At 41.9% G+C, this 22,414-nt stretch overlaps 1 protein-coding gene across 2 annotated transcripts; it reads left to right on the forward strand.

The window, feature by feature from the left end:
- The first annotated feature begins 2,369 nt into the window (after positions 1 to 2,369).
- On the forward strand, positions 2,370 to 17,702 carry LOC148012367 (RNase P Rpr2/Rpp21 subunit domain protein). 2 transcript variants are annotated; one of them, XM_087669479.1, is made up of 9 exons: positions 2,370 to 2,766; positions 13,456 to 13,946; positions 14,027 to 14,086; positions 14,168 to 14,269; positions 14,352 to 15,855; positions 16,026 to 16,088; positions 16,247 to 16,325; positions 16,411 to 16,528; positions 16,845 to 17,702. In XM_087669479.1, exons 1-9 carry the CDS (start codon positions 2,438 to 2,440, stop codon positions 17,345 to 17,347), a joined length of 3,249 nt encoding a protein of 1,082 aa, XP_087525605.1. In that variant the 5' UTR covers positions 2,370 to 2,437; the 3' UTR covers positions 17,348 to 17,702. The 2 variants fall into 2 exon arrangements, with proteins under 2 accessions (XP_087525605.1, XP_087525604.1); XM_087669478.1 differs by having other exon boundaries at positions 14,027 to 14,269.
- The last annotated feature ends 4,712 nt before the right edge of the window (positions 17,703 to 22,414 follow it).

The following is a 22,414-nucleotide window of genomic DNA, read 5'->3' on the forward strand; positions in this document are numbered from 1 at the left end:
GATAGGTCAACAATCCAAGACCCCCTTGATTGCAACCAAGTGCCCAATACTCCCACGCATGAGGAGTTTGAAGGACATGTGGCTAAACTATTGCCAAGCATGGGTGTGAATAGCCGACCACCTTAGCTTCCTTTGGACAAAAGAACAATGCAACAATCCAACATGAGAATCAACTCTAATTTGCTCGAGCTTCTATGTGTATTAAGAGAGGATGTTGTCATTAGTAAGGTCAATGGAGAGGCATTTGTTGACTATCCTCATTCACTTGTACTCACATCTGATTAGTACATAGAGTCCATGGGGGAAAAAATGCAAAGAAGTTAGAGTTGGAGCACCAAAGGAGGAAAGACGAAATGGGAGGCTACAAATCAAGCAAGCTAAGATGGCAACCCTTGAAGCTAAGAAGAGGCAGTGAGAGGAGGAAAAGAAGACAAGGGAAGAGAGAAAGCAATGAGAGACATGGCTTGTGGAGGGAAAGCTACACATGAGAGCTGTTCTTTGGGAGGGGCTAGCAATAGAGGACGGTTGTCTACCAACCCTGCATGTTCCTAGTGAGGCATCTCCATTGAGGAGGGCAATATGATTGCATGCCATGATTGAAATGAGACGAGGATGATGAAAACATGGTGTGTATATGCAATCAACCCTGATAGCTATATTTTGCAACCCTCACCCACGTGATCACTCCACTATTCACACAGATGGTTTGTCTCCACTTTAGTCCATCTTTCGGGGACTTGTTTTGCCTATCGGGAGAGCTTCTATCTAGCCAAATGTTTTGAACTTTGGTTAGTCCACCCTTCGGGGCTTCTTTCACCAATTGGGAGAGACTCTTTTGTTAGGAAGGTTTTATATATGCTCTACTATGCCCTTTGGGTACCCGTTTTGCCAATCAAGAGAGTCTCTTTGCCCATGTCTTGTCTATAGTGGTTCTTACATGTACTCCTAGTGTATGGCCTAAAGCACATGTATTACCCTGAAGTGGTTTATATCCAATACACACAATATATTGGATGGAATTGGTATTATTGCTTTCTCTACTATGCTATGCACTTTTAAGTACATTTGTAATCTAATGTAGAAAACCGGATAGAAAGAACATTTCTTGAGTGAGCTAATTCTCACCTCTTAGTTTCCTCAGTTTTGCCGCTAGCAAAATCCAACTCTGATGTTGTTGAATCCCCAAACCTCCAACCCTGAGATGGAAAATCCCTAATTCTGACCCTATTCAAAGCAATCTTTCCAACTCCGATCCTACAAAACCCATCAGATTCATCAAATCACCACTAGATTCTACCCTTGCATTGTTGTACTCCTTCCTTTCTTCAACCGTTAGAAGTCTGCTCTCTACTGTGTCCACAATAGAATTGTCCCTGAGCCCTTGCCTGTGGCATAGTTTGCCACCATTGATTGCAACTGATTTAGGATGTCCTACTTGGTGAGCTCCCAAAAAACATTCATGTGAAGATTGCATTGGCCCGTAATTGAGGCTACTACCACTACCAAATCCTCATAAATATGTCAATCTCTTATTCTAACCTCAACATTGCCAATACAAAACAAATTGCTTCAAAAAGACATCCAAAGTCTCACTCCATGAGAACCTTTCCCGAATGAAGATAATGTAGGAAGAAAACCTTTCCTAGATAAAGATGGGTGATTATGAAAAAGCGTGCTTTCTCTCAGAGACCTTTATTCTCAGACATTGGGACATTCTTTGAATGATTTCTATGGTATTGCAGAAACTAGACTTGGAGGTAATGCAATAATGAGACAAAAGACTTTAACAAATGTGTTAAATCATCAACACAAGCCTTCAACCTAATTGCGAGAGCTCAGGTCCTTGATTAAGACACCATCCATTCGATCCATAGCACACAAGCCATCAGCTCCATCTAGCAATGAGATATTTGTGTCACCAACAAGAAAGGAGTACCACATAGATTTCATGGTTGTCCCTCCATGGGTTTCAACCTTGCATCAATAGCGTGGCTTCTTGCAACCTCCTGTGTCGTAGTTCCTTTTGACAGATATGGATTGATGGGGAAGGATGATCCAAGCCCATTACATGTGAGACTACCACTCCACTGGTGTGTAAGTGGTAGTCAACTCACTTTACAGCGGCCCTTGACTTGTCCACATGGGGGGCAGTGAGGGGCTGTGAATGCCACACAACGGGATGTCAAAAGAGGCACGCTATTTTTTCTGAAATAGAAATTTTTTTTTGGGTTTTTAAAATTTGGCTGGCCATTCACTTTTTTGGGTAGGCCTTGGAGGGTGCCCAACCAGCCATCGGACCACTGAAAGGGGTTCACGTTGGCCAAATAGGGAGGGAGTCATTTATAGAGTGCCATTATTATAGGCTTCGTCATAACGTCAAGCGACCCAGGCCAGCTCGTGTCATCTAAAACCCTTCAGGAAATGGGAGCTACTGGCAATGGCAAAAGCAGTGGCAAGGCATAGAAAGCCGACCGGAAACAAGACTCCATCGACGCGATCACCATCGCCGTTTCGGTCACCTCCTCCTCCCTCTCCTGCTGCTTCGTTTCCATCATCACCATTGGCAGCGCGAGCGTCCCTGCGGTCGCGGCTTCATCCTCACCGCCATCAGCCGACCTCCCCTCACCTCCTCCACCTCCAACAGGTTGCCGCCTGGGCCTCGGCATCGGTTCCCCCCCTCGGCGCCTTCCTTGGAGCTCGCCTTGCTGCCACCTGTGTCTCCCTCGGTTGCCCGCCACCTCCCTTGCAGCATTTCACCTGCGAACGGTAAGGTTCTTCCATTCAGGTTTTACTTTCTCGTTAGCCTTGTATTCTTTTTTGTTGAATCAGATGCTGTTCCGTTTTGCATGCTTTCCTTCTTCCGGTTTTGCCACTTCCGTTATTTAGGGAATCAATCACCGTTCAGGTTTTGTGTGTTAGTTAGTCTGCTCTTCTGCATTGTTAAATGGACTAAATACTGTTCCCTTTCGCTCTCTTCTTCTAGTTAGCTCTTTCTTCTTCGTTGTTGTGTCAAAGAATGTTCCCTTTGAAGGCTTTCTTTCTTCTGGTTAGGTTGTTTTTCTTGTTTAAATTGTTCCTAGAATGCTTTCTTCTTCACAGATTAAAAAACTGTTCCTGTATGCCATGGTCACCAAGAATTAATTCTCTGCTGTGAAATTCTATTCACTGTTCTGTGGCTCTTGTGTGCGAACAATAAATGTAAATGAATACCAGAAAGCTAAAAGCTAAAAGTATGTGCTGCTGATGTCTATGTTGGGGTCGTCTGGGTTGGCTAAGCTAGATGGATCGATCAATCAATGTCCGATGCGTACATGCAGACTGCGGGGGCATCAAGGTCCCCATGATGATCCTCCCGTGCGTTGACTGAGGCTGGGACTGCTCTATGGTCTCTTGGATCTTTCTTGTGAAGAAATTTGTAAGCTGTCTTTGGATAAGTCCTTGGTGTCGTAAGGCTGTAAAGCTGTACTCCTAAGGAGTGGCTCTCTAAGCTATTGTATGTTGAGGAGGAAGAGGCCAAGGCTTTTTTGCTCAGTGTAATCCATGACTCTCAATAGTGTCCCAAACCCATCTTTCAACAAGCAATGAAAGTGGCCTTGAATCTCTTAATATGCTGGGCAGTAGCAATTGTAATACTTCTTTGTCTTTGGTTGTAGTTGGCATATTTTTGACATATGCGCTTGTCTAGTGGTATGGATCTATATCTGCCAGTCTCAATCTCTAATTGATGTGAGAAGGTGCATAGCTGGCTGATAACACATCTGATCCCATGTGAAAGATGTGTGCCCATGTATCTCAGGTGGACAATAAAATCATCATTTGTAGTATGGAGAAGACCTAGAGTTACATGCATTGATGTGCTTTCACTCATGGAAGTAGTAAGATATAGCTAACATTCATTGTACCAGCCTTGTTCTTCATCAATGCTGAGTTCTTTGTTGCCTCCACCATGGTTCTTGACGGTTTTTTGTTTGCATGTTCCTTCCTTTGTTGCCATTTTGGCATGGTATTATTGTTACTCAATGTGATTGTCTATTGCTCCACAAGCCATCATCCTCAAGCTCCTTGGAGCACCTTTCGGAGGTACAAGACATGAATATGTTATCTATCAGGGTGGGGAAATGAGTCATGGCTGCACCTCCCTTGACCCTTGAGTTTAGGGCTTCCTAGGTTCGATGCAAAGCCTTAAATGGGAATCTCCTCAAATTGAGAATTAAGATGGAATATTTGTAACTTCAGGTTTTTGACTTATTTCTCATTGATTGCCTTACCCATTTGTTTAAGAAACATTCAGAGTATGAATTTTACACATAGAACAACATCTTGATAATCTTTTTGGTCAATAAACATGATATGATCCGTAGAGCAGAAGATGGTGAACTGTTCATTGAGAGAAATGGGTACTATGATATCCGCATCGCAAGTTAGCCTCGTCGCACAATGTTGATGAAAATAGGACCATACATTGTGAGTACTTTTGTTAAGTTTCAAGGACTTTTGAACATTGTTTTTAACAGACAAACTCTCAAATCAACTTGGTGGGATTTTATGTCAAGGAGAGGGACTGGGAGAGAGAAAGAGAGAGAGAAGACTGCAAAGAAGAAGAAGAAGAGCAAAAGAGAGAGAAAGACAAGTACAAGGAGAGAGAAATACTAGAAATGGAGAGAGAAAGACAGGAAGAGAGAGAGAGAAGACATGGAAGCTTGGAGAGCAAGGTGAAGGAGAAAGAAGACTTGTATTAATTATCTGATAATGAAAAATTAAGTCTCTCTCACCTTATATAATAGCCAGTGTAGCTAGTATTTCCCCGTTATTAAGTCCCTCTCTCTTACATTCCATCCCTACTCGAATGTTTTTGCCCTCAAAAACGATTCGGGCACGTGTGGTAACTGGGAGGGGTCGATCGGAGTACTACTCTGCTGCATTATTACAAGGGTATACTGATGAATGAAGAGGTATTATTGTATATGATAGGTCATGGGGTATGTACGATACATGGGCCTTATTGGGGAGTTATGAACATGAGTTTTGACCCAAATATCTGGAGTAAATGCGGGCTGTAGACAGTGGACAGCAAGCTGTTTACTATAGGACCCTACTTAGTGAATCTGTCATAACTTTCTGTAGGAGGCTCCGAACGGGGTGTGCTATACATCAAAACGGAGCTCTCGAGAAGTACTTTCAGCCCATGTATGGTGTGCATTGCTGTCCGTAGTACAGAATAAAATCTGCTTTAAAACAGAGTGCTGTCTGCAGTCAGTTTGGGAGAAAACAGGGCCATAGTCAGCTAGATTTCAGCCAAATCTACTTCTAAAAGGTTTGGGAACTCTTCCAAAACTGAAGCTGGCCTCCAAGAAGCTTCCTTGAGTGGTAAACCTTGCTGCTTAATCAAGTATTCCATGATCGAGCGAGAGTGATGCCTCTTTTCCTTTTGTCCTATGACTTTTTCGGATATGTATTGAATGATCCCTTCTTCATCTATCGGTGGGAGTTCCTCAACATAGTCCATTGCTGAGCCAATGAAGGGCTGCAACAGACTCACATGGAAGACATTATGGATCTTCGTAGATGGGGGTAATACCAATCGATATGCTAAGTCTCCCACTCTCTTGATAATCCGGTATGGTCCATAGAACTTGTATGCCAACTTAATGCTGGACTCATTTTTAAGGGAGACATATCTAGACTTAGACACTTTCAAGAGCACCAAATCCCCTTCTTGGAACTTCACATCCCGTCTTTTGTTATCAGCATAAAGCTTCATTTGATCTTGAGCTCTCTTCAAGTTAGCTTTACATTGCTGAAGTAAGGCTTGCATTCTATCCAATTCTTCCTTGCTTCGTGGATTTATTTTATCATTGAAGATAACCACAAGAAGGGGCACCTTGTAGCCATACAAGGCCTCAAAAGGTGAAACTCCAATGCTAGCATGTGTAGAGTTATTATAGGTAAACTCAGCCAAATGCAACCATGAGTCCCAAGCATGCTGCACATCATGACAGAAATGCCTCATGTAAGTTTTCAGCCATTTGTTAATCCTTTCTGTCTGACCATCTGTCTGTGGATGGTAAGCAGTGGAAGGGGCTAACTGAGTGCCCATAGAGCTGAAAACTGCCCGCCAAAAGTTACTCATAAACTTAGCATCTCGGTCATGCACAATGACCTGTGGTAAGCCATGTAATTTGAAAACATATTCCATGAATTGGCTGGCTACTTGAGAAGCATTAAACTGAGTCTTTGTGGGAATGAAATGGGCTGCCTTTGTGAGTCTGTCCACAACTACATAGATGCTGTCCCAACCTTTCTTGGTCACCGGTAGGCCGGTAATGAAGTCCATAGTGATGTGTGTCCACTTGCCTTCAGGCATAGGCAATGGCTGAAGTAAACCAGCTGGTTTTAAGCTGCTGTCCTTGTTTTGCTGACAAGGCATGTAGCCCAAGACAAAGTCTTTCACATATCTCCAAAGGCCCTTCCAGTAAAAGCTTTTAGCAATTTTGTCATAGGTCTTAAAGACTCCCAAATGACTAGCTATAGGGGCTGAATGCATCTCCTGCATGATTTTTTGCTTGAATGGGGAAGCATGAGGGATGGCAATTCGGCCATTATACCATAAAAGCCCATTTTTCAGCTGATACGAAGAGTTTTCCACACATTGTCCTTGCTGTAATTTTTGAAATACATTGCTGAAATAAGCATCTAACAGGTAAGCCTCCTGAAGCTCGTGTATCCAATCACTGTGTAACTCCATGATAGTAGAGACTTTACATGTCCACATCGTAGACAGGGAATTAGCCTCTACATTGTCCTTTCCACAAGTGTGGGTGATGTCAAAGTCATAGTTGTGTAAGGTGGCTACCCATCTCCTCTGCTTCGGAGTCAGATTTGACTGAGACAAGAAGTACTTGAGTACTCTATGGTCGCTTTTCACTCTAAACCGGCTGCCATACAAATAATGATGCCATTTCTTGATGGCATGAAGGATGGCCAGCATTTCTTGATCATAGACATTCATAACCCTCTCATTTTCAGCCAGCTTTCGGCTGTCAAAAGCTTTGACCCCATGTTCTTACAGCAAGACTGCACCAATTCCTCTCCCACTGGCATCACACTGAATGGTGAATTCCCTAGAAAAATCAGGGCATACCAATATAGGGACTGAAGTAAGCAAATCTTTCAGCTGATTAAAGCTTCTATCTGCCAATGCATCCCAGAAAAATGCTTTTTTCTTCAGCCTATCAGTGAGAGGGGCTGCAATAGTGGTATAGTGCCGAATGAATCTACAGTAAAATGAGGAGAGACCCAAGAATCCTCTCAAAGAGGTAGTATTTGCAGGTGTGGGCCAATCTTTGATACACTTTCTTTGGGTCAGCTCTAATACCTGCCTCACTGACAATGTGTCCCAAGTACTTAACCTCAGTCTACATGAACGAACACTTTGTCTCCTTAGCAAAGAGTCTATGCTGTCTAAGTATATCAAATATCTGCCTCATGTGCATAAGGTAAGCTTCCTTTGAGCGACTATAAATGAGGATGTCATCGAAAAATACCAATACAAATTTGAATAAGTAAGGCTGAAGTATTTTGTTCATGAGGCTCTGAAACGTGGCTGGTGCATTAGTCAAGCCAAAGGGCATGACCAAGAAGTGATAGAGCCCACGATCAGTCTTGAATGCAGTCTTTATCTCATCCCCTTCACGCATGCGTATTTGATGGTAGCCGGATCTCAAATCAATCTTTGTGAAATACTTAGCTCCCTTCAACTCATCTAACAGGTCGTCCACCCTAGGAATAGGGTATCTATTCTTGATAGTGATCTTATTCAGATCTTTGTAATCTATGCACATCCTGAAAGTGCCATCTTTCTTTTTGACCAGCAAGACAGGTGATGCAAAAGAGGATGAGCTAGGCTCAATGAATCCCATATCTACTAAATCCTTAACCTACTTGGCCACTTCTTCTCTTTCACATTTGGACAACTTGTAAGGGGGTTTATTGACCGGCTTGGAGTGGGGAGTGGGGCTCCAAATCAATGGGATGATCAACCGCTCTCTTGGGAGGTAATGCTGTAGGTAACTGAAACAAGTCACTATACTCCGCAAGTAGAGCCTTAAGGGCTGAATTATCATGTATTTTTTGGGACCGAACTGCATTTTCCTTGTTTAATTGCAACTCAAAAATTTGGGAGCGTTTCTTGAACTCTTTCTTGAGCTGTTTGGCTGTAATAAGCTGAAATTCACTGCTATTTTTAATTCCCTGCAGGTGAACAAGCTGTCCAGCCCTGAAAAACTGCATATACAGCAATGAAAAATCCATGGAAATAGTGCCCAAAGTTTTCAGCCAATCGCAGCCCAACACAATGTCTATCGGCCTCATATTGAGTGCAATCAAATCCACTTTCTGCTCATAATTTTTAGCAAGCTTAATAGGTACAGTTGGGCATACATGAGTACTAATTTCCTCACTCCCATTGGCCACTTGCACCCTCATTGGTTGCTGTAAATCAGAGACACAACATTTCAACCTGTTCATGGCTGCTCTATTTATAAAACTGTGTGTGTTACCACTATCTACCAAGACAAATACATCTTTCCCGTGAATCTTGCCTTGAAGACGAAGAGTGTTAGGGCTCTTAGATCCTGTCCAAGCATCTAGGGAGATAGTACAAACAGTGGCAGCATCATGTGAACCATTCTTATCACCCATATTTACATCTACATGATCGCCGGGGTCAAATGGAAAGGTGTCAGCCGGGTCAAAGAATTCTTCTTGCCCACATTCATCTTCAACCTCATCATTTTCGACAGTGATTGCAAAGGCACTTGCATCCTCATGATCCTCATCAAATTCATCAAAGACTACATGCTAGGTACCTTTACTTTTGCATTCCTATAAGCACATTTAGATGTATGCTTGACTGTATACTTTTCCCCGCATTTAAAGCAAAGTCCTTTTTCTTTCCTCTCTTTGTAGAGGTCCATCGGGATAGAGCGTTGATCACCAAAAGCTGAAGCATTTTTACTCCTGTTGTCCCCTTGTCTATTTTCAGCTCTTCCTTGATTTGCAGTCCTGAAATTACTGTTTTGCCTAGAGGCATTAAAGGCGGGGTATGTGGAGATCTTCGGGGTGCTAAATGGCATATTTCCACCACCATAACCTGCCCCAAACTGCCCGGGCCTTACAGCACTTCTTTGTTGCCTAAAATGTGACTGCATAGGTCCTCTTTGCTGCCCAAACAGTGGCTGGGACGCCTCTCTTTGTTGTCCATGCTGAAATGAAGCATCTCGGCGGTACTTACGAGAGTATCTCTCAGCCGACTCAATAGCTTTGAACAAATCTGATGAACTTTGGGCTGAAACATCAGCCGAGAGTTGGGGATCCAAACCATAAATGTACTTGTGAAGTTTTGCATCGTCACTAATGGACTCGAACATACATTGTGAGATTGAGGAATTGGTTTGTGTAGTCACGCACCGTCATCCCACGTTGCTCTAAGCCATACCATTGCCTTGCAAGCTTCTTCTCAACCGGAGATACAAAGACTTGAATCATAAGAGCTTTGAATGCATCCCAAGTGTCAACAAGCTGCTGATTTTCCCTCTTTATGTACCGCCACCACATGTGGGCAAAGCCCTCTAAGTGTATTGTGACAAAGTGTATCTTTTGATTGTCATTTTTTGGCATTATGTCAAAGTAGACTTCAAGCTTCGAGAGCCATTCTTCTAATTTAGCCGGGGAGGATGACTGGCCATTGAACTTTGAGAAAATGATTTTGTCTCTCAACTCCCTTTCATGGTTGGGGGGCTATCCTATATACCCAAAGTGGGGCAGATCCATTGGGTTGCCAAGAAATGACCCATTGTTTGAGTGATTCCTTCCAAAAGACGGCTGAGCACACATAGGTGGCATGGGTGTGGGTGGTATAGCTGAGAATTACTTCTCATCCCATTGTTTGTGGGCTCCTCATGCCTTTGTGAGGGCTCTCCTTGCTCAAAGCTGATGTTGGGAATGCCCGTTCTTCCCAAAATACCTTGGGTACTTGCATAGGCTACATTCACGGATGGGATGGTCACTCTTTCAGCTTGCATGCTTGGTCTATCCTCTTTTTCCTTGCCTTTCATTTGGGAATCCATCCACATTGAGAACTTGGCTGCAAGTGCTTCCATGGTAGATGTCATTTGGCGCATCTTCGTCACCATTTGAGCTCGACCTTCCATTACTTTCCTATGCCTCTCCGCATGTCTAGTCTCGTGTGAACTGAGGGTATGATTGAGTGCACTAAGACTTCCCATGGAGTGAGAAAGGTCTTCCTCTTCAACCTCAAAGTTGGTGTCATCCCTCGGGGTGCGTGCATCCCTTATCTGTTGCTGAGCATCTTCATTTGCTTTGTTTTTCCCCGTGTTACTTGCCATGTCTAGATGCAGTCCTGTGAGACCACCTGTCACTATTTTGGATATAACTAGAGCTAGATAACTCCGATTGACCTACTTTTTTGTTCAAAACGGAGGCAGCGATGCCCTCTTCGAGATGAGCATAGGCACGCGTTCCCAGGTTTTATATAGAAAATTCTGTAATTAGAAATGTGGGACTGTTCTGTGCAGTCCAGCACCCTGTCTACACCTAGGAAAGGCCTGTTTTGGACTGTAGGTATTTGGTATGCTCCAAGTGGGTATCCAAAACTGAGCGGGGTTCTTGGCAAGGCCTGAGGGTATTCTCCAAGGTCAGCACCTCAATTCTTGGGAGTGGCAACATCTCTACAAATGTAAGCAATTTCTCTACAGCACCTTGAAATAGTCACAAGAGGGCTGAAATTGGGTTCCCCTTCTATTGCACTGTGGGATTCACTGTTTGCTTGGCATCATACATTACTTTAGCATCCCTTAGCGTGTTTGGCATCACTTCAGCATTACTGAGCATAAGAGTAAGCATTCCCATGACCATATCCAACAAGATAGGCTCTCATACATGCATAACCACTGTCCTTACTGCATATATAACTGCATAGGTGTATCCCATGATACATATATCCATCTTCAATCCAAGTGAAGCAATACATTCCCATAAATCATTGCATACATAGTTGCATATGTATCTAAAGATACATTTGCTGATACATGTGCTGAAGTACAATCATACATCCCATGCACACAAGAGTGTGTCATGCCATAGTTATCATAATTTCCATCATGCTAAGTCAACTTCTCAATTTCCCAAGAAGTACCTGCACTTGCAAACGAGTTTTGGGCTCCGGATCACCGGGAGGTGGGCAAAGTTCCCCCCGGGCCGGGTTGTACACCCCTTCAGGGTCTTTGATGGCACGGGGGGGTCACCCCTCTTTTGTCTTGCCACCTCGCCTGGCATCGGGCTTTTCCTCACCCGGAATATACATGGCAGACATTTATTAATTAAACACCCAGCATGAGATGCATTTTAGGAATGGAAATTTTGGGCTTTTCATGAAGTGCATGGAATTGGAATTGGGAATAGGGATAGAGAGCTTACTGGCAGTGACTCACTGCCAACTCACCCTTATACAATGGATTTATTAATCAATTCTTGGCTCAGCCAATTCACAAGAAGCCAAACGGGTTATGGGTAAGCAAAAGTATAATCTCAATGAAGCTTCAGTATGAATAAAATCCATTCCAATGCCATAGGATCAAATGAGAATGACTGAGATTAATATTCAGCATGCATACAATGTTTGGGACTCCTATTACCTACTTGGACTCATGCATCCTCTCAAACAAGTGGATAGGATTCAACAAGAGGCTTAATGGTAGTGAATGAGAGCCAAGAATCGGTTATCTTGTGTTGTTTGATGAAGATTGCAGCCACTAATGCCACTTCAGTTCTTCATGAGAGCTCCAATTTGATCTCGCATGCTCCATAGCTCCAAAATGGTTGTGCTCCGTTAAGAAGAGATGAATTCAAGCTTGGGGGAGAAGGATACTTCAATGGGGGAAGGGCATTGCTTGCATAGACTGATCAAGAGAAGGATTCCTTCCAAATGAGTACTCTATAATGCCTTCTTGCTTCCAAGAAGCCTTCAAATTTTGAGAATGAGGTCCAATGTGGCTGTAGCTTGGAGATAGGATGGCTCAGGACGTTCCCATGAAGAGCTCTTGATGAAATTGAAGCTCTACTTCCATAGCCATGGCTGCCCACAAATGCATGTCTTCAAATCTTGCTTCTAATATTCTTCCCATGCTTCTTGATGGCCAAATCTTGAGCTAGGCTTGAAGAGTGAACCCCCGGGACCAAGAAGAGACCAAAATCTTCAAGATTCTTGAGCTTGATGCCAAGCTTTCATGGCTGCCATGGATTGCATATGATCAGGGTTTCTGAGATGGAAGAGAAGTCCAAGAAGATGAGAAAGGAGGCTTCAGTCTTGCCCAAATGACCTGCAAGAAGCTGGGAATGATTGCGTGGTGCTGTCATTCTGGCCTGGAATCAGCCTGCATTTTGCGCCTTGAATTGTGGGGGGCTGCCTGGAGGGGAGAGGAGGTACAACACAGCACTTCCACCACTTGCCCTGTAGCTCAGGGGCTTAAGGAACCCCAGGAAAGGAAGGCAAACTCCATGGAAGAGGGAGAGCAAGGTTTGGGGCTGATTACCTGCATGGGAGCTTGCAAGAAGCTTGAGAAAGGGGGAGAGAGAAGAGTCTCCCTGAAAAGTAACCCCAACTAGACTTTCTTCTAACTCCTGTGACCACGGTTACTAAGAGTTTACCTTCAAAATGGGCCAAAAATGACCAACGAGCTGCCAAAGTCAGTCTTCCTTCCTCCAAACTTGGTCCAAGCCGCCATTAATGCTCCTGCCTACAGTCCTTGTGGTCCAAAAATCTTTGGGAACTCCCCTACTGCTCCCTGTACCTGTGACTCAAAATTCCATGTGACTAGAAAGTTGTAACTGGGTAAAATGAAAGACTAACTAGAACCAAGAACCTATGCTCTGATACCAATTGTCAAGGAGAGGGACTGGGAGAGAGATAGAGAGAGAGAAGACTGCAAAGAAGAAGAAGAAGAGCAGAAGAGAGAGAAAGACATGTACAAGGAGAGAGAAAGACTAGAAATGGAGAGAGAAAGACATGAAGAGAGAGAGAGAAGACATGGAAGCTCGGAGAGCAAGGTGAAGGAGAAAGAAGACTTGTATTAATTATTTGATAATGAAAAATTAAGTCTCTCTCACCTTATATACCAGCCAGTGTAGCTAGTATTTCCCGGTTATTAAGTCCCCCTCTCTTACATTTTATACATTCGTCTCTTGTGCAGGGCATCTTCTGCATTTACTCATTCATTGTTTGATGAAGGTTCCTTTAGCAAGTCTATAATGATTTTGGTTTTTCAAAGAGCTCATTAATTACATAGTTTGTGTACAGCATAAGAGGATGCCTACATTGTTTGATGCCGACTTAATGCAGCTTATCTTGATTATGTGGCAAAACTTGGTTTTCTGCAGGTGTGAATCCATATTGCAAGTTGGAATCAACTGCTCTGTCCGAGTTAGGAAAGCTAATCCAAGAAAAAGCTCTCACAAGGGAAATAACTTTGCAACAAACATCATATATCTCTGTCATTACTGCTCTTTCAAAAATCAGAAGCCAGGAACTCCAAAAGCTTATGTGAAAACAAAGCTGAGTGAAGCTGCTGCTCGAAAAAAACTTTCAGAGATTGGCCGAGGTCTTGAATCCTGCACACCTGAAAACTTTAGAGTCACAGGTGACAGCATTGTCTGTGAAAGTCCAGGCAGCAATAGCAAGAGGTCAAGACGGAAGGGGTGGCTATCACTAAAACAGCTGGCAGTTCCTACAATTAATACACCAGCTACTCGATTAGCAACATCAAGTGATAGGTCTGTTCGTGTCTATAATCTTCAGAAATCATTAGATACTGAATCAAGTGTAGCCCTTGAGCTACAGACTACTTTAGGGGACCTCTACAGCACCAAAAGTAAGTCCTATTGTTATCAGATTCATTGTGTTTCTTTTCAAAGAAAATGAGAGCCTTATATTCTCAAATTTCTTCTGCAGGAGAAGAGCCTCCAAACTTTAGACCTAAGGAGATGCCAGGTGTGGAGCAAAAGCTGAATGGTGAGTTACTTGATACTCATGGAGTAAATGGACATGTCCATGACACCAGTGCTGATTCAGATGCTCTGCTTATTAATGAAGAGAGAGCTGCTGGTGGTAGTGAACCACAGGAGCTGCAAAATCCTAGTGGAGCTACACTTTCCTTGGAACTAGAGGAACCTGATCGCCGAATCAGCTCTGAAGGTATGTGATGTGGATTATGTTTGTGTTTTGGAGATACTGGCAGATCGCCATGCATGTAACATGAAGTGTTATTTTTCTGTAGGGAATCCAATGGATGGACCAGATGCAGGTCGGGAACTTGGTCTCAATAGGCACACAAATGACACTGTGCTTGATCTAAATATTCAGTCTACTGAAGACGAGCCAGCCGAGGATCAAGTGCTGGATGTGGAGCATTACAAAGGAGCTGTAACTGCATCATTGGGTATGGAGCAGTCCGAGCATGATCACTTGAAACCCAAGGATGGTGGTTTTTTCCTGGAAGATTTACAGCATGACAGTCGGGAAGATTTTGTCAAGTGTCCAACAATTTATGGAACTTGTGAGGAAGGGGCTGATGTGGAATCGAAGGATGGAGATTCTGTTTTGGGAGATTTGCAGGGCAACAATCAAGAAGTGAAAGCTCCTGAGAATTCATCAAGTCATGAAACTTGTGAGACAGGGATTGAAAAGTTCGCTTCTTTGCCGAATGTGAGCGAGCAACACTATCAACCTGTGGATTCTTATATGTCTACTAGTGAACCATGTGAAAAACAGGGAAGTCTTGAGGCTGCAAACAAAATTGTTACACATGAGGGCATGATTCATTCAACCTTGTCGGTACAGGTTGAGGAGCAAAGTGCTCAAGGAACTGATATGGTCATTAAAGATATAATAACAAATGCTTGTGCAATCTCTGCTGAGGATCGTGCCTTAAATGGATCATCAGGTAATGTGATGGTTTCTTGTCCTGGAAGTTTGATACAAAAATCTTGCTCTGAAAGCGATATTGATAGAAATCCAGATCAAACTAGGAATGACGTTTCCCATACTGGACATGGCGATTCTTTTATTGAGGCTTCAGTTCATGAGAAGCCTGTTGTCAATCAAGAGCCCTCGCAGTTCCACGCGGATGGTTTGAATATTGTTGGCTTTGTGTCCCCTCCTGTTCATACTCACAATACTGATCCGCTGCCAAATTGTCCAGAGAAAGGAAGATCAACTGAATGTGGCTTAAAGCCATTGTCACATTATGAAAGTGAAAATGCTATAGTGGGTGTAACTCAGGAGTCTTCTGTCGAGGCCCCTAATGTCAGAGTGGCTGGAAGCATGGGGATAGAAACAGGTAGTCTTACTAGTGTACAACCTTCAGATTGTAAGGTCAGCAGACTTTCTGAGGAATCCAATGGAAGTGATCTTAGTGGAGAAAAAGCTACAGTTCTCATTGGCATTGACACTACAGCTTTATCTAATCATGGTACAGATGAACCTGAAAAATTTACAACTGTGGAAGACCGAAGTGAGGAGAATGAGTTGTCTCCATGTTTGGATGGCTCTTCACCAGATAATAAGCAGGCACTTCAGATAATGAAGGAAACTTTAGATAAGGTCAACAACTTCTTACTTGCTGATAAGCAACATATCAATTTGCTTAAAGATTTGAGGTCTTCAGCGGATGATAAGCAGGCACTGCAGATAATGGAGGAAACTTTAGATAAGGTTAACAACTCCTTACTTGCTGATAAGCAACAGCTTGATTTGCTTAAGGATTTGAGAAGAGCTGTCAGGTTAGTCCTGTCTCTAGAATCTTGCAGGTCAAACTGTGATTATTATCATGGTTCCTTTGATTTTGAAGCTCTTAAGTCCATGTTTTTAGTGGTTTGCAGTTTTTAAGGAACCTGAGTACTTTCAGGAAGCTAAGTACTTTCTGGATTGTTTTATTGTTTTAATGATCCAGAAGTCAGAAACTAGCTGATAAACAACAGATTGATTTACTTAATGATTTGACGAGAGCTGTCAGGTCAGTCCTTTATTTATTTATTTTGCAGGTCAAACTGTGATTATTTTTCAGCTGCCTTTGTTTTTGGTGTTCTGAAGTCAATGTTGTAGTGATTCACGTGTTTGTTTCTCAAGGAATCTAATTAGTTTCTGCTTCGTGTTATATGTATAATGATCCAGAAGTCGAAAACATGTTCGACAGCAGAGGCGATTGATTGCCGATTGTTATTCTCTGAAGCAACAGCTTTCCATTGTCCCTGTAAATGAGGCACAAAACTCTTCAGAGCTTCGGTTGTGTAAGTGTAGCACTATCAACAACTCAAAAGGTTTTTGTTTGTTTACAGAGTATAATAGAGGACATCCATCGTCTCTCTAACCAAGTGGCAGAGGTTACCAAGGTGGTTCATCAGCTATCTCAAAGGCTCGAAAAAGCTGATTTGATTACCCCTAGTGCTACTAAAGGTAACGATTGGCATGATTTTGATCCTCACACGTACTTGTTGAACTTCCATATTGCACTCAATGCCCATGAATGTAGGGATTGGTATGCTTTTGACATTATCCACATCCTGAAATACCTGTGAAGGCCAGTGGTGTTATGCTTCAGCTTGTCATTCCTTGTGTTCACTGTTCAAAATCCAGATTTTAGAAAGCATGGAGTAAAAGATTTTATGATCTTTGACTACTCTAATTTCTGGCACTAGCTGTTTACAACCAAGTCAACTGAAAAGAACACATTGTTGCTAGTGATAAAGGGGATTCTTATGGTATAACACAGGTAACATGCAATATGGAAAAGTTATCCCCACCACAGTGGAAGTTGAGAACATTGAGACACCGCAAAGTCTAAATATGGTAGAGCCTCTAAGGGCTAGGCAGGTAACCAAGAAAAGGCAGTTTGAAAGCTTACCAAGCACAGCAGATGTGGTGGAACTAGAGGATAATGACACTTCCAAGCGCTACAAAACTCTGAAGGTTGTGAAGGATGATGAGATCACTTGGTCAGATATGCAAAAGACAAAAGACCTTCCCAAGTTGATCACAGTTACACCAATCAGGTCCATAGATAATGTCAAGCCACCATTGAACCGAATGCATTTACAAAATGAAGAGAGACCTGGTTCTGCACACTCTACTGGAATTGTCGAAGCTGCAGCTGGACAAAACAATAATGCAAGTCCAATGACTCACAGGAGAAAGGTGCATGCCTTGAAAAAGGTGGGCCGCCGATGGTTTACAGTCACCAAATCACAGGGGAAAAGGAAATGGAGGATTGTTTGAGGTTTAAATCATACATCTTTTGCTGTATATAAGAGACGTAGAGGCTCCTACAATTTGGAGTGTGTTTTTTGGCTGGCGGGGGAGATTGTGATTTCATGCAAATTTTGTAGATTTAGTTCATCTGGTACTTTTAAATGTGAGGCTTTATGGTTGGTGAGTTAGCAAAAACGTGAGAAGTGCAGAGAATCTGTGGAGACAGCCTTTATGTTTTCTTAAAGGCAGTGCGGTATCAAGTTCACAATAAGTTCTTTTCATAGCAGCAATATGGCTGATAAATTTCAGGTGATTAAAGTTTTCTCACAATAACGCTGGCCATAAACAAATGCCATCTTTTCTTGGTCCACAACAAACTGCATCTGTTCTTTCACAGTCCTTGTAGTTTAGTATTATGTGGATTTCTAATTTTTAATTTAAAGTAGACAGAGCCATTAAGAATATTGAAAACCTCAGTAGCACACATATTTCACAGAGGAGCTTAATTTTGGACTACATCTTTTGAGTGGTAGCTAGGGATGATTGTTAATTTGATTCAACGTGTGAGTTGGAAGTTATAGCTATAGCCTCTATGGGCTTGGTTGTGTTAGTAGCCAATAATGATCATTGGCTTGGATCTGTGGGTTGATTAGAATTATTAGGATCTACGATTGGATTTGATAGTATTTTCTTCTTCTCATTGTTGGGCATTTAGTTTTTCGTTCCCCTTGGGATAAATTTTCTTGGTTGGGGTAGTGGCACAAGGTTGTTGCTATGTTGCGTTTCTTGAGGTTTGGGTTTAGGAGACTCGGGGCATTCAATTGGACTATCAATTATTGTGGGCTATTCCTTGTCGACATATAGGTCTTTCATTGTTTCTATGTTTAGTCTTTCTAGGTTAGGCTAAGTACAATAGTTGGCATTCAATAGTTTTGGCTCTTCCTCTTGTAGACATGGCTTGGTTGTTACCAGTGTGTCAGCCATAACATTAGATTGTTGAGATTTAGGAGTTGCAGTTTTTATGTCTCTCCTTATATAGATGAGGTTCAACTCTTTAGAGCCTGATGGGGATCACATAGGTGTTGTGGTCTTTCCCCTATAGATACGGCTTATCAAATCATGCCTTTTGCTTCTCTTGTGAGTTGGAAAAATAGTTTGACCTAGTTCCATGTCTTGCATTATATGCTTTGGAGTCTACTTTCAATAGATAAGAATTTGTTTCTCCCTAGCTAGGTTGGTTGGTTTGATTTCAGTGTTAGTTTTATATGGGGAATATTATGCTGGCACAGGGGGAGAATAGATGAGAGAAAAGAAAGATGTAGAGAGAGAGGTAGAGAAATTGACAACACACTAGGGACTGGAAGAAGGGGCCAGTTCCCCCCGCCCCCCCCCCCCCCCCCCTTGTGGAGTTATATAATTGACAAGGAGCAAGCTCCTCCATTACACATAAGCCAGTTCTTACTTGTAGATCTTGGAAACAAGATCACGGTTCCTTGCACAATATACAATCGGCTAACACTTGTACAACTTCGAAGTTGGCACCTTTTGATCCTTTTTGAGTCTCCTCTCCTACACAATATGTGTAGGGCTCTCCTCTTGGCGCTTGATTTTAGCAGAGCTTCCGCAACACTTGCACCTTCTCTTCTCCTCTTGGATGCATGCAAAGTGATGCTTCCTTTTACCTCTCACACACCCAAGAAGAGCCTCCTCTTTTATAGGCTTTTAAGAACTTCTCTTCTTGGAGAGAGACTTGAGTTGATCTTTATGCAAGATGTGGTTGTTCCAGTACCTATTCTGGAGCACTAATTTCGAGATCTCTCTCTGTGTGTTGTTTGGATAAAAAAACGTCCACACCAACATGAAAGTTGTAGATCTCACTGTTTTCGATAACCATCACGGCTCGTTTTTAGAGATCGTCTTTCTATCACCAGATACTTTAAAAATGGATTCACCATGTCTTTTTAAAAAAGAACAGCTTCTCAAATTGTACTCTTAACTTGTGGTCCATGCAATCACCTTAAGGAGAGTTCATTGAATTGCCTTGGGCCTCAACCTTAAGATTCACTTCCACACAAAAGCTTGTGTCTTTTTAGAACTTAGAAAGAGAAAATCACTTCTCTCCTCACTTCTAGAGGATCACGTCTCTTGTCTTTCTTAGTGAGAGAATTACCTCTCTTGTCTTTCTTAATGAAAGAAAAGACCTTAAACCTTGACTTGTAAGGGAGAGGATGACCCCAAATGAATGCAATGCTCATTACACACAAGTAAACGTTTCAAGGTGTCCTCGGATGCACACATAAATACATATACACAATACTAATGCACTTCCTCTTCTTAGGACTTAATCCATCTTCATTTATGTGTAACTCCTTGGTTATTGTATACACTCTTACACTTGGTAGACACTTCTTTTTCCCTTCATAACTTGTACTGCTTGTACCAGATATCCCTATCACAATGCTTTGATCACCCCATTAAGTGATGCATTAGGAATATTGGTCTCTAAATGGTCTGATGGCCATTCTAGATCATCATCAACAATTTAAAGAAAAGTGAGTCATTAATTTATTGATATGAATTTATTAAATAGAGAATGCGTAATAAGCAATCAATTTAGTGATATCCCTCTAGCTTCTAAACAGTTGATCTCAACTGTAGAGGGGATACATAGTCCTTAAGAAGATCTGGAAAGTCATGTAGTTCTCTCTTAGTCATAAATTGAGTGTCCAGTGGGGAATAATTCTTAAACTTAACTAGATACTTTTGTAATACCTTATCTAACCTTAGAGTATTGTCATGATGGTGTAAAATTCTTTCAGACACAATGAACTCTTTTTTTTTCTATGTCAGGTAAATCTTTCTTGATTGGTTCCATTAGAGGTTCTCGAATATAGGGACGTAACAAACTTATATGGAAAGCATTATGAATGTTCCAATGACTTGGTAGATCCAAACAAAAAGTCACATCGTTTATCTTATTTGTGATCTTGAAAGGGCCATAATAGCGATTAGAAAGCTTAACCACTTTACCCTTTTGACCTTTCTACTTCTTTAAGCAAGCCTTCTCAAACTTAAGAAGAACATGTTGTCCCAAATTGAGATCTATGCTTATCAGCTTTGCGTTTCTGTTTCTCTTGTATTCTTTGGATAACAGCTTTTACTTGACTGAAAGCTGTATTAATGTCTCTAACAAACTCATCTGCTGCAAAGATCTTATCCTTCGTAAGAAAGATGGGTGGCAAGTGAGGCTTACCATACATGATCTCAAAGGGTGCCTTACCAGTACTAGAGTGCACCGTATTATTGTATGCAAACTCTACTAAAGGCAAATACTTTTCCCATTCTCTTTGGTTATCAGAGACATAGGATTTCAAAAGGTCATGAATAGTAGAATTAACACTTTCACTCTGCCCATTTGTTTGAGGATGAAAACTTTAACTTTGTCCCGAGGTTCTCGAAGAGAGCTTGCCAAAAGAGGTTGGTCATGCGGGGATCTCGATCACTTATAATAGACTTAGACATGCCATGATGTTTGAAAATATGAGCAATGAATAGCTTAGCCATATGATTGGCTTTGATTGTTTTTCACACAGGTATAAAGTGAGCTTGCTTACTGAATCTATCAATGATAAAGTCCATGGCTATACTTTCCCTGCTTGTGTGCGAGGAAGCTCCATGATAAAGTCCATGGCTATACTTTCCCAAGGCTCATCGGGAATAGGTAATGGCTTCAGTAGACCAGGTGGTTTATGCCTGTTATACTTTACTTTTTGGCATATCTTGCACTCGCGGACATATCTTTCAATGTCAGCTCTAAGAGTGGGCCAAAAGAAATATCTTTTTAATGCTTGACTAGTGGGTAGAATACCTCTATGTCTAGCATATAGAGATGCACGTGCTTCATCCATTACCTTGTGTCGCAATGGTAATGCTATACAAATTGCTTGATGATGATACAAATAACCATCTCGAATTGAGTAAGGTGTAATTGACTGACCTAAGTTAAGCTGATCCCATATGGTTGAGAAGTCGAAATCAGTTGCATACATTTTGGGTACATCCATGAACTCATTATGGTAAACGGTTGTGATTGCATTTACTCGAGGTCGCCCTAATAGAGCATCTGCTACCACATTCTTAGTTCTAGATGTATGAAGGATTTGAAAATGAAACATAGATAAGAAATTTTCCCAGTGCATCTGTTTCTCTAAGAGCTTCTTTTGAGTGAGGAAGTATCTTAGACTTTGGTGCTCTGTTTTAATAACAAAATCTACACCAAGTAAGTAGTGTTTCCATACTTGAAGAGCATATACCATTGCCATAAGCTCTTTCTCATATACTGGAGCATGTAGCTCATGATCCTTGAGGTGTCGGCTCTCAAATGCTACTGCATGATACTTTTGGTTAAGCACAGCTCCAATGCAATCCCTAGAAGCATTGCTGTGAACTTCAAAAGGTTTTTCAAGATCCGGAACTATGAGAACTGGTTCTTGAGTCACAAGAAACTCAATTCTTTCAAAGGCTTTTAGTTACCTTGATCCCCAGCGAAAAGGCATTTGCTTCTTAGTAAGGTCATGTAGAGGAGATGCAACATACACAAAATCTCGTATGAACCTCCTGTAGTATGAACATAGGCCCAAGAAACTTCTAACTTCATGTGCAAAAGTAGGTGTAGGCCATTCAATAATGGCCCGAATCTTCTCATGATCCATTCTCACCAAATTGTGAGAAACAATATGGCCCAAGTAATGAATTTTTGAAAGGAAGAATTCAGTCTTCTTAGCATTGACTTGTAGTCTATTGTTGCGAAGCTCTTGAAAAATAGTAGATAGATGTTTTCTATGCTCTTCTTCAAACTGTGAAAATATTAGAATGCCATCAAAGAAGAAACATGTGAACTTTGAGTGAGGTCTGAAATTCTCTCCATCATTCGATTGAATGTGGCGGGTGCATTAGTCAAAGCAAATGGCATGACTAGAACTCGTATAGTCCAAATGTTGTACGAAAAGCTGTCTTATGAACATCTTCAGGTGCTATCCGTATCTGGTGATAGCCGCTCTTGAGATCAATGCGATTAAAGATACTAGCCCCTTG

Source organism: Lygodium microphyllum, chromosome 27, assembly GCF_053477565.2.
Source record: "Lygodium microphyllum isolate KBCC chromosome 27, Lygodium_microphyllum_v1.1.10, whole genome shotgun sequence".
Lineage (NCBI taxonomy): Eukaryota > Viridiplantae > Streptophyta > Polypodiopsida > Schizaeales > Lygodiaceae > Lygodium > Lygodium microphyllum.

Bases quoted from the DNA above. Each gene is read 5' to 3' on its own strand.
- LOC148012367 (XM_087669478.1), top strand. From the start codon at position 2,438: ATGGCAAAAGCAGTGGCAAGGCATAGAAAGCCGACCGGAAACAAGACT. The intron at 2,767-13,455 runs GTAAGGTTCTTC...GGTTTTCTGCAG, and splicing joins CAGCATTTCACCTGCGAACG to GTGTGAATCCATATTGCAAG. The intron at 16,089-16,246 runs GTCAGTCCTTTA...ATAATGATCCAG, and splicing joins GATTTGACGAGAGCTGTCAG to AAGTCGAAAACATGTTCGAC.